General features: G+C 52.2%; 1 protein-coding gene across 3 annotated transcripts in view; it reads right to left on the bottom strand.

The window, feature by feature from the left end:
• Positions 1 to 8113: 8113 nt before the first annotated feature.
• LOC101841651 (solute carrier family 23 member 1) overlaps positions 8114 to 12403 on the bottom strand; it is a 97280-nt gene continuing 92990 nt past the window's right edge. For all 3 annotated transcript variants that reach the window (XM_040728753.1, XM_013122258.3, XM_021234279.2), the window contains 4 exons: positions 11086 to 11250; positions 10716 to 10824; positions 10528 to 10623; positions 8114 to 8834 (listed from right to left, as the gene is read on the bottom strand). In XM_040728753.1, the coding sequence (XP_040584687.1) occupies positions 8578 to 8834; positions 10528 to 10623; positions 10716 to 10824; positions 11086 to 11250 (627 nt within the window). In that variant the 3' untranslated portion in view covers positions 8114 to 8577. The remainder of the gene's footprint in view (positions 8835 to 10527; positions 10624 to 10715; positions 10825 to 11085; positions 11251 to 12403) is intronic.

Here is a 12403-nt window from a genome sequence, read left to right as displayed (position 1 = left end):
GCCACGTCTATTATGTACCTTCACAGGATTCCTCTAAGTGTTTGGTCGGATGGCTGTCTCCTGTAGACAGGCCAAGTTGATGGCTAAAGCCAACAGTTAGGGGTATCCTGGGGGACTCTGTTGTTCTTGTTGTTATAATGGTTCTCACAGAAGATGGGGTATCTGCTTCTACCTCTGTTTGGTAGGAGCATCATCAATGGATTTGGCTGAATCTACAAGACTAATTAAAAGAAGAGAATATCGTATTGCCTTACCACCGAAGGGGAAAAAATGTAAAAACTTAAGTCTTCTACTAAAGAATTAGTATGTCGTGGGAGTATTAAAACAGCCATTAGAGGCCACAGCTGGCCACACACACCACTCTGGGTCCCAGATTCCTCTGCTTTGGGTTGTGACTTTCATATGGAATCATGAAACCAACAGTGGAAATCACATAACTTGAATGTGGGAGAGCTCTCTCTCTCTCTCTCTCTCTCTCTCTCTCTCTCTCTCTCTCTCTCTCTCACACACACACACAGACACACACACAGACACACACACACAGACACACACACAGACACACACACACACACACACACACACACACACACACTGGCACCAGGGGCATAGATCAGCAGTTGAGAGCATTCGTTGCTCTTGCAGAGGACCCAGGTATGGCTCTCAGTATCCACAGGGTGGCTCACGACCATCCTAACTCCAGATCCAGGGGGTCGAATGCCCTCTTCTGAACTCCAAGGGCACCAGGCACATATGTGGTCCATGTACAGACATACTGGCAGAACACTCATACACACATGAAGCAGAGAAATCTATACAAAGTTTGGAAACACTAAAAGGCCTCTGAACAAGCAACGGTCAAAGATTGATTTGAAGTCAATGCTTGAGGGAGCTGAGGTGCGTCTGGTAGTATCCGACCACGCTGCATCCTGTGACTTCACTGTGATGTTTCACTTCCAAACACACCAAGTGTACACTTTGTCCTGCACATGCCGTCAGACCAGGTGTCACCATCAGACCAGGCATCACCACCAAACGCTGCCACAAAACACTGCCAAAAGCACTTCTGTTCAGATGAGAGACAATCGCGTTATGAACTACACTGTTTACACTCTACATACATTTCCTGTTCTTATAGAAATATCATTGTTTAATTGCACAAAGCAAGAACTTTAAATATTTTTCTGTTCTCATTCCTCAACCTGTAAGTATCAAATTAGTATGTCTTTGGATGTGTGTTGCATTAGAATATTTGAATTTAAAAACTGGTACTTGCCAGATATGGTGGCACACCCCTTTAATCACAGCTCTTGGGAGGCAGAGGCTGGCAGAGCTCTGTGAATTCCAGGCCAACCTGATCTACATAGACAGTTCCAGGACAACCAGAGCTACACAATTGAGACCCTGTCTCAAATAAATAAAAATAAAAATTGTTACATGAGTTGCTGACTTTGGGTTTTATAAAAAAAAAAAAGACAAACAAAAAACCAGTTAAATAGATTTTGGCTTAGGACTAGAACAGAATTTCCAACAGTTACAGAAATGACCTTAAATACACTTCTGCCATTCTTCCTGTATTTATACAGGGTGACATTCTCAACACTGAAGATTACAAAGTCAAAATACCATTCAACTCTGATAAATACCGAAGACACTACATTCTACAGTTTTGACTATTCATGCAGGATTCAGTTCTTTGTGTAAAATAAGCACACCCATCTCATTAGTATGCAAATTAGCTTTCATCTTTAACAATGATGAAGTTATATATATACACACATAAATATATATAAGAATTGTTTTAAAATAAAAATTTCAACAGCTTATTAAAAACAAACATTTGGTTTGTGTATCATTATCTGTGACATCATAGGCAAAAAAAAAATTAAGGTTCAAGTAACCTTGCCCTAGATATTACTCTAGATTGGTAATGATGAAGGCAAAGAGAGAATGTGATGGACCCGGGAGACTGTGAGGCTGGACCTGAAGATGGTCTGCAGGTTTTGACAGTGACCTTGGTCACAACAGCCAAGCGTAGTTTCAAAGCACAGATGGTGTAGGGCGGGAGGTGACTGGACAGGGGATGGCACTGAGAGCCAAAGCCACCTATAGTTGGACTAACTGCTTTCTGGCGCAAGTTTCACCAAGAGCATTACCCCACTGCTGTCCCACCTGCTCTCACGCACTAACTAGTCAAGGGAGAAACACTCCTCCAAGCTTGACTCTCACCAAGTCTTTGCAGAAAGATGCCTTTATGAAATGTCCCTCCTGGATATGCTTCTCACCAGATTTCCTTGGCCCTGGAGCCCTGAATCCACGTAGCTGAGGGAGGACCAGAGGGTTTTCCAGTAGAGGGACTGAACAGTCCTCTCCCATTTTGTCCTGCGACGGCTTCCTAATGACTGTGCTTTGACGAACGGGCTCGGAAATCTAAGGCTGGCTGTTCAGTGAGAACACAGGAAAGAGATGGAGCGACATGATTGGACAGGGCTTGGATGGCTACAGGGACGGAAAGAGAAGGGGTGGGGGGATGTGTCTGCTCTTCACTGACTTGAGAAGCATCCTGGGCTCCCTCCAAGCAGCTAAGCCTGGCTCATAGGTTTGCAGCACATTTATTAAAGCACGATACAGGGCGAAGATCCTATAACTCCAAGCCCACCACGTGACACCATTCACAATAATAGGGTTTTTAAATGATAACACAGATAATAACAGACACATATGCTGGCATACAGTACTGAAGGGAGATTTAGGGATACAAGAGGAAGCTTTGTTGCAGGAACACCGTTGAGTGGGAAACGAGGGAATGGGCTCTGTAGCTTAGAGGAGTTGGGTTTTTCCTGAGGGACACCAGGGATACAGGTTCAGAGACTGAGGGGTGAAGAGATGTGGACATTCGCACAGGTCGGCTTCTACTGTGTCCCTAGGGAGTCGCTCAGTGAAACAGGAGGTTCAGAAATCAGCCATTAGAGGGGAGGGAGCGGGAGGGAGAGGGTTATAGGCTTGTATTGACTTGGGAAGCACATGAAGTTCATGGTCGTGAACCTAAGACCAAGGATGCTCGGTTGTGCACTCTCTCTAGTGACACTGTAAGCTGCAAAGAGTCAGCAAAGGTTGGGCGTTGGTGGCGCACACCTTTAATCCCAGCACTCAGGAGGCAGAGGCAGGCGGATCTCTGCGAGTTCGAGGCCAGCCTGGTCTACAAAGTGAGTTCCAGGACAGGCTCCAAAGCCACAAAGAAACCCTGTCTCGAAAAACCAAAAAAGAAAAAGAAAAAAGAGCCAGCAAAGAGTGCTTCTGACGAGGAGGGAAGTTTGCCCAAGCAGCTATGATGAACAAGGAACAGACAAAGGACATCGAGAATGCAAGATGGGGGCTGGAGAGATGGCTCAGAGGTGGGGAGCGCTGGCTGCTCTTCCAGAGGTCCTGAGTTCAATTCCCAGCAACCACATGGTGGCTCACAACCATCTGTAACGAGATCTGGGGCCTTCTTCTGGCCTGCAGGCAGACATACATACATGTATACACTATGCACATAGTAAATATATCTTTTTTAACAGTAGAATACAAGATGGAGATGACTAGGTGAACTAAGCCAGTCTCAGAAAAATGTCTTCTCTCATATGTTATTTCTTAGATTTTATGTAGATACATAAAATGATTTACACACACACACACACACACACACACACACACACACCCCACAGCATGAAATCTGAAGCAAAATTGTCTAGGAGAACAAAGGGAACTAAGAGGAGAGAAGGGGGTGCGTGAAAGAGAGGCTGTGAGGGCCTGGCGTTGGTGGTACACACCTTTAATCCCAGCACTCGGGAGGCAGAGGCAGGCGGATCTCTGTGAGTTAGAGGCCAGGCTGGACCGACAGCCTCCAAAACAATACAGAGAAACCCTGTCTCGTAAAAACCAAAAAAAAAAAAAAAAAAGAGAGAAACTGTGAGGAACAATGTGCTCAAATATATACTTCTGTGAAAAGCCCTTATACATCACAAGGCCGTGTTCAATAAACATATACAAGGAAAAGTTTTTGAAAAGTGCAAGAAGGTGACTGTATTGACCTTGGAATTCCGTTTGGATAAAGAAAAGGGAAGACACCCTAAGAGGGAGAGGGGAAGCTGGCAGACAAAAGGGATTCTGGACCTGGGGGCCTGGAAGTAATGAGCTTGAGACATAGGTCAAAGAATTGCTTGAGGAGCTGGAGAGATGGCTTAGTGGTCAAGAGTGATAACTGCTCTTGCAGAAGATTGGAATTCAATTCCCAGCACCCATACCTGGCCGCTCACAACTACAACTACAGGGGATTTGACATGCTCTTCTGGTGCGCTCTCGAACACACATACACACACACACACACAAATAAAAAGTGAAAGACAAAATTCCTCATTTTAAAAATGCTTGATGAGGGTAATCAAAGACCCAACCTTAGGTACAGGAAAGGACCAGATTACTGTGAAACACAGACACACAAAGCCATGGGGCAGACGCTATGTGTAGAATGTCACCAAGAATCCCTGGCAAGGGGACAGTGACCTGCACATTAACTCCTTGGGGGAGGAGGGCTGGTGTGGAGTTGTCAATGGAAAGGCTGTGAGTGGAAAATCTGACGGCTTGAGGCCGAGGCACGGGAGTGGAGGTGTCAGGTGCACACAGGAGCAAATGCCCTTCCCCACCTGTCCTGGCTAGTTTTATGTCAACGTGACACCGGCCAGGGTCGTCGGAAAGGGGGGATTCCAGTTGAGAGAATCCCCCCCATAAGATCAGGCTGTAGACAAGCCTGGAGAGCATGTTCTTAATCAGAGATCCATGTGGGAGGGCCCAGCCTATTGTAGGTGGTACCATGTGTGGGCTGGTGGTCTTGGGTTCTATAGGAAAGCAGGCTGAGCAAGCCATGGGAAGCAAGCAGCATCCCTCCATGGCCTCTGCATCAGCTCCTGCCTCCGGGTTCCTGCCCTGCTTATGGTCCTGTCCTGACTTCCTTCAATAATGAACAGTGATGTGGAAGTGTAAGCCAAATAAACCCTTTCCTCCCCCAGCTGCTTTGGTTATGGTGTTTCATCTCCCAACAGTAACCCTAAGACACCGTCCCTCGGCAGCCCAAAGGCACATTTCATTTCTGTCCATTCATCAGCCTCCAGCACAGCTTGGTAACAGCTACATCTGACGCAAATGCATTCTCTAACATGATGGCAAAAAGAAAAATATCACCAATTCCATAAAAATATGTGTCAGATTTTTTTGTAGGCTGACTACAAGTATAAAAGAAAAAGGGGTGGGGACAGGGGCTGGAGAGAGGGCTCAGTGATTGAGAGCACCGGCTGCTCTTCCAGAGGACCCCGGTTCAATTCCCAGCACCCACATGGCAGCATGTAACTGCCTGTAAGTCCAGTTTCAGCGGAATCCAACAGTTTCACACAAACAAACACGCAGGCAAAACACAAATGCACTTGAAGTAATAAAAAGAAATCATAAAAACAGAGGAAAAGGAAAGGTATCACGGGAAACAAGAGGCGGAACAGCGATGCAAACATAGGCATTCTGACCTTTGAAGACAGGGAAAGGGGCCAGGAGCCAAGGAGCGCAGCCCTCTCTCGAAGCATTCCCCCTGCCACGGCCTGAGGACGCTGCAGTGCCCACACACCCTGAGCCCAGCCTCGTCAGACCTAGTTTTGGAAGCCAACTTCCAGAACTGGAGAAGCGGCTGTGTGCTGGTAGAGCTTTGTCAGGACAGAAATCGTGCGCGGGGGGGGGGGGGGGGGGTAAAGTGTTCAAGCTCAACACCTACAAAAGCCAGTGCACGGGTCCCACGAGTGCTCAGCACGGCGAGGAGCCCAGCTTTCACCGCGGTCACGTTTGAACGCAGCAGTGGCCTGCAGCGGGAGACAGGACACCAGGCCAGCAGCCGCGGAGGTGGGAGGGACGAGAAAAAGGGGCGGTCACTTCCAGGTCTTTCCACCCTTTTGATATTGTCATCCACGGAGTTCGACCGAGAAAGGCAAAACCAAGTTCTGTTTGTTTGTTTGTTTGTTGTTTTTACAGCACGCGCGCGCGCACGCACACACACACACACACACACAAATCAAAACGTTTTAAGTTTACAGTTTTGCGTTGGCTCCCAACAGAGCTATCCCAGGCTGCGTGTGGCGTGTGACGGCTGGGTCCCTCTCCATCTAGTCCTGCTTGGACCTCTCGTGCTTCTGGGGTCTTTCCCCATTTCCTTCTCTCCTTAGAGAACCAATAAGGAATTCTCTTCCTTTTAAAACCGTGTTATTTTCCGTTTCATTTGCTGGTGTGGTTGTGTGTAGGTGTGTGTGCTAGCCGTGGTAGGGTATGCTGGCACCTAGTGGCAGTCGCCTCTCCTTCCACCACGAGGGGCCTGAGGACAGAAGTCGTCTGCTCTGCAAGTGCCTTCCCTTGCCGGCCCTGGCTGGCCCTTGTCCTCTGTGTTCTGAGTTACGTTTTCCTTATGATGGATAAACGGCTCTGTCCCATCCTTGGCTTTAGACAGATCACGTTCCATCCCTCACTTCAATCACTTTGAAGCTGGAAATCCATTTTGCTGTTGAGACAGGGTCTCGCTTTGTAGCCCTGGCTGGCTTGGAACTCGCCATGTAGACCAGGCTGGCCTCAGACTCGCTGAGATCCATCAGCCTCTGTCTCCAGAGTGCTGGTATTAAAGGTGTGCGCCACTCAGCCCAGCCTGGGAATTCCCAGTTTTAGCGGGGACCCTCCCCTCCCCCTGCCTCCAGTCACTGTCCTTCTGAGGTCCAGTACTCAGTTGTTTCAGGAGATGGTGTCTGCTCTCCTCTCTGAAGGGGCCTCACTGGAAGTTCTAGAAGCTGCAGGGTATGGGCTCTATGGTTCCCAGGAAGAGTCCTCAGGAGTGGCCTTTCCAAACCCATTTCCTGGTTAAGATCCCCATGTTTGTTAGCTGCGGATGAATGTACACACGAAGGCCTCTTCCCCAAGCTGATGCCCTGAGCTCTGGACCCTGCCCTGAAGAATCCCACGGATTCCCTTTTCCCTTGTAGAAACCTCCTGTATCCAGATACCCAGCTGCCTGGAGCCAACCCTCCCCACCTGGTGACCCTTCCCCATCCCATGGTCCCTCAGATAGAGTGGAAATGTAAGGGACTCTGGGAGAGAAGGAAGCCAGCGGGCAGAGAAGGGCGAGCACGGGGCGCTCCCCAGTACTTACTGTGCCCTCCCTTAAAGCAGGCTGTAAGGCTTGACTCCCTCGGTACCCTCTCCAGCCCCTAGTCTAACTCGCTGGGACAGGGGTGCACACCCTCTTCCTGCTCGCTTTGGTCACAGATTGGGCGTCACCAAGCCCTGGCAGGAGCCAAGCAGAGACAGACGAACGTGGAGAAAGTCCTCTTAGGAAAGCAGTGGCCCCTGACCGGGATGCTCCCCACCCCTCAGTGGACCTCCGCCCTTCCTCCTGAAGGTAGGTTTGGTCAAGCAGAGTTTCTGGCGGTGCGGTAGAGCTGGAAGTGACGATGGATCCCTCCTCTCGCTCACATGGCTCGGTGCAGATCCGATCGGAATGGGAAGCCCTGATGAGCCTGACCCCCCCCCCCAGGGAAACAGTACAAGTTCTGACGGCACCCCCGATTAAGTGCAGCGCCCCAGGACCCTAAAGCCTGCTCTGGTGGACACAGCCCGCGGGCTCATTGGAGCCTGATTCTCCCCCACGATGCCAGGGCCTTGAAAGGGCTCTGGGGTCCAGGGCTCCATGGCCATGAGGTCCAGGCCCCGTTCACTTCTGGAGGGGAGACTACGGAGCAGAGAGCGGGAAACTGGCAGGCTTGTGAGAAGGGGGTGCCGCAGTGTGACGCAGCCGGGGGTCCAGCCTTAACTCTACCTAGATGTCTGGGGCCAGGACCTGCATCCCAAAGCCGCACAGGTGGGGAAGGGATCTGGGCGGGGCGGGATGCTCCTTATTGCTTGCCCTTGCCTCTGGGGAGAGGGGGCCAAAACCATCAATCATGTCAGTGTCTCTCCCCCCCGCCCCGCCCCCGCCCCGCCCCCGCCCCGCCCCCGCCCCGCCCCCGCCCCGTGCTGAGGTTTGGACCCGGGTCTGTGCGTATGCTACTTCCTCAACTTGCTTTTCACTTTTTATTCCGAGACAGGATCTCGCTAAGTTGGCCCAGCTAGCCACAAAGCCACTGCAGCCCAATCTTTGAGCTTGTTGCTCCTCCTCTGCAGCCTCTTGAGTGGCCAGGATCACAGGCTGCCTGGCCCCATCGCCTTTCGGCCCACAGCCCGCCCCTGCTCGGCCCCACGCTGCTGCAGCTGCTCCGGATCCACTGATACACGGTGCAGCAGCGTGAAATAGCAGGTTTCTGCGGAGATGCCAGACTCGTGTCCACACTGGAGCTGAGAGACAGTGGAAGGATGCCCGAGGCCAGCCTCACGCAGCTCACGCTCTTCGTCACCGTTGCGCGGGCGTGGGAGGTGCCGGGAAGGGCCCTCGTGCGCCCATTTGTGAACAGGGGTCCTTGCATTTTGCGGGCAGGTGCGTGGCCAGGGTTTGACTGTGAGGAGACCGGAGTCATGCAGTTCTCTTCACATCTTGGTTTCTGTAACACCCCACAGTTTCTTTCCCGAGGAAGTCTGGGGACACTGAGTGAGCTGGTTCACTCCCGTCTTATCCCCTCGGGGGTCTAGCCTGGGCCAGAAGGGGAGGACCCGGGTACATGAAGATGTACAGAACTTGGTGCCGATCCCCCAGGGAAAGCCGTAGACCTTCGAGGCCTTCACAGTCTCCTCAGAATCCTCCTGGATTTGACTCCATGCCAAGAGGCCTCTCTCCTCCGGGGTGCCTGGGAAGCGGACGGTGAGAAGTCAAAGCAACACCCCGCTTTCTCTCCCACCTCCCCCGCAAGCCTTGGCAGGAACACTGATCCCCTGTGCTCGTTAGACAATCTCAGAGCCCATACCCACGAGGTGCCCAGCCTTGGGCGCAACCATGGAAGCTGACTGAGGGCTCCCTCGGCACACAAGAGCAGACCGGGCCGAGTGTGCGTGTGACACTTATGTTTGGTGAGGAGTACCGTGTGGGACACAGTGCATGGAGCAGGAGCCGCACAGAGGTCCTTAGGAGAGGCTGGGGGCGCGGGAGAGAAGGGGGGCTGTGGATGCCTCCCCGAAGCCACAGCGGCTGGATCTCCGTGCTCCTCCCTGCCAGCCTCCCTCCCCACACCCTCAGCTAGCTCAACCCAGGCCTCACTAACTATCCCCGGCTTGCTTGTCTGTGCTCCTCCTTTCTCTGCTTGCTATCAGCCTGCTCATCTGTGCAAGGCAGAGGCGCGCCTGACTTCTGCGTTCTCAGTGAGTGCACCCGCTGCAGACATCGTGGGTAGTCAGATATATGGATGGATGAGTGAATGAGTGTGTGCGTGGTTACCCCACCAATACTTAGAGGTTTGAGAGAGCCACGGCCATGTCTTTCTCCTTTTGTGTCTAGCGTATTGTCCATTTGAGGGCCATGCCATGCCTGAACTGTACCCCTTGAAGAGCCGTACGTGGATAGCCTAGTCCTGGGGTGTCAGTCCTTGGCAGTAATATTTTAAGAGGTAAAGAAGTTACAAGGGGGGCTGGAAAGATGGCTCAGAGGTTAAGAGCACTGACTGCTCTTCCAGAGGTCCTTAGTTCAATTCCCAGCAAACACATGGTGGCTCACAACCATCTGTAATGAGATCTGGCGCCCTCTTCTGGCCTGGGCAGAACACTGTATACATAATAAATAAATAATTTAAAAAAGAAGTTACAAGGGGTCTGCTGCTAAAAGCTCCAGCCTGCCTGGGCTTGCATGGAGCTCACTGTATAGATGAGGATCCTCCCGATCCTCCCGCCTCCGCCTCCCCAGCACTGGGGTTATAGGCGTGCATCACAACTTACATGCATTAGTGTAGGAGGAAGCTAGGGCTGTGTATCTGGACAAACATCTACCAACTAAGCTACGTTCCTCCCAGACCCTGTCTTCTTCTTTTTTTCTTTCTTTATTTATTCATTGTGTATACAGCCTTCTGCCTGCATGCCAGCAGAGGGCACCAGATCTCATTACAGATGGTTGTGAGCCACCATGTGGTTTCTGGGAATTGAACTCAGGACCTCTGGAAGAACTGTCAGTGCTCTTAACCGCTGAGCCATGTCTCCAGCCCGACCCTGTCTTCTTTATACAAAAGGAGACTGTGACACACAGAGAGGCCACAGGAGTGTGCCAGCACAGAGCAAAGGCAATGTGAGGACACCCTCTGCAAGCCAAGAAGAAAGGTCCTTTAAAGAGGCAACCTGCCTCAGAGTTCCAGCCCGGGGGACTGTGAGAAGAACGTGTCGTGTCGCTCACCCTATTCTGTGATGTTTTTAAGCAGCCGCTCAAGCCGACTAATGCAGGCTGTGCCTTATCCCGACTCCAGAGCCAGAGTCCATCTGGGGTGTTGCAAGCAGCCTTACCAGGGGCCCCGTCATTGCCCAGATGCCCACAAGCCCGGATTCAGGTGGCTGCAGCCTTACCAGGGATGGTGTTGTCCAAGAAAAAGCCTAGAAATCCGCCAACAAACATGCCTGTGGTCAGGAGCACCTGGATGACCTGGTCTAGCTGGAGAATCCCTGGAACGAGACAAAAGTGACTGTTCGCGGGGACCAAGGGGCGCCCTGCTCCATGCCCATAGCAGTGACAGTCCAGGAGAGACAGGACTCACCTGTCTGCAACTTCTCAGGGTTCTCGTTCACCCAGTTGGGGATGGCGAGCCCACAGTAGATGGAGAAGCCAAACACAAAGAGGTTTCTGGATGAATTCATGTCCACATACTGCGGGAGAAAGCGTTCCCAAGGTCAGCGGGGCCCCAGACGCCTTTAGGCATGCGCACTGTGGCTGGTTTGGGAAGTTGGGCTGTTTCTTTGTTGTGTTTGGGGTTCAGTGTGTCTCCTAGGACCACAGGCGCCCTCCTCTCCCGCCTCCCTCTCCCCCTCTGCCCTCCCGCCTCATCTTCCCCTCCCCTCTCCCATGCGGCTCCACCCCGTGGGCTCCTCTCAGGATGGTGGCACCTGTTGTTCACCGAGGTGGCTCACCTGCAGGTTGGAGATGCCCACAGCGCTGATGACCCCGAACATGACAAGGAACATGCCTCCGATCACCGGGGTCGGGATGGTGGCAAATGCTGCCCCAATCTTCCCAAACATGCCCATTAGAAGCAGCACACAGCCCGCAGCGACGATCACCATCCTGCTCCCGACCTGCACACCCAGAGAGAAGGGATAGGAGGGCCAGGCCAGGCAGACGCCCTGGAAGACCTGCTCCTCCATCCTTCGCACTGCTGAAGTGAGCCTGCGGAAGAGCCGCCATGTTTGCTAACACTGCCCCCCCCCCATGCTCTCACACTGAGTTAGGGAGCCATGAAGGAGGAGCTTGGGTCCTGGCTTCAGCCCACTCTCTCACACCCGCTTGGCACATGATTAAGCTCTCTGGAATCAGGCTCCACGTCTACCACGTGAGACTAGGAATAACACCCGGTCGATTCAGTGTGACAGGACATGTGAAGATTGGGGGTAACAAGTGTGGGGCCCATGGGGTGCTCCATAAAGGGGGATGGCAGGGACAGAGGCTGAGGTTCTTCTCAGAGTGTGCTGCTTATGCTTGGTCCACTGGGAACTAATGCTACCACATCACATGCTGCCCCAGAGACAAGAATCTCATCAAAACACCCACACCGACCCCTTGCCCACGGCACTGTGTAGATGCCCAGGGACACTGACCACAAAAGGCCTGGGCGGGAAGAAGAGACAGAGGGTGCCTTGAACACGCCTCTCGTTGTGTAGGAGAGACAACGAGAGGGAGGGGCCCCCAGAGTCACCGGGTTTTATCCACAACCCTGCACATCCTCAGCTGTCCGGGCGTTTGATTTACACGGTGTAAGTGGAGCTTCTGTCTCCCCGCAGGAGGGACACGGGACAAACAGGAATCTCGTGAGGGGAACAGCAGCCCAGGGGGTGTTCTGAAGTCGCAGGACAGTGGGCACTGAGGGAGGGAGGCTCTATGGCCGCCAGCTTGTCTGGCCAGTGGGGACAAGTCAACCAATATACCAGGAAAGAGGGGAAGAGAGTGCACCACGCACACAAGGATTTGGTGGGAGACTATTCTAGAGGGGGAGCGGCGTATTGAACCCTATGGAGGGAAAAGCACTAGGAAAATCAGTGTGCCTGGGCTCAGCGGTGGGAACCCAGAGCGAGGGATGGGCTCCATCCTTCAGGGCCCTGGGGGAGGGGGAGGGGCAGCAACAAGACACGGGTGCAACCACGCAATGAGGTATTACTCGGTCCCCAAGGGGAGCACTTCTGACACCTGCTGCATGGGTGAGTGAGCCTTGTGGTGATTTAAGTGGAAAGTGGG

This window comes from Mesocricetus auratus, unplaced genomic scaffold (genome assembly GCF_017639785.1).
Source record: "Mesocricetus auratus isolate SY011 unplaced genomic scaffold, BCM_Maur_2.0 Super-Scaffold_100019, whole genome shotgun sequence".
Lineage (NCBI taxonomy): Eukaryota > Metazoa > Chordata > Mammalia > Rodentia > Cricetidae > Mesocricetus > Mesocricetus auratus.
The sequence above is the reverse complement of the archived record's forward strand: the minus strand, read 5'-3'. Positions and strand labels throughout refer to the sequence as shown.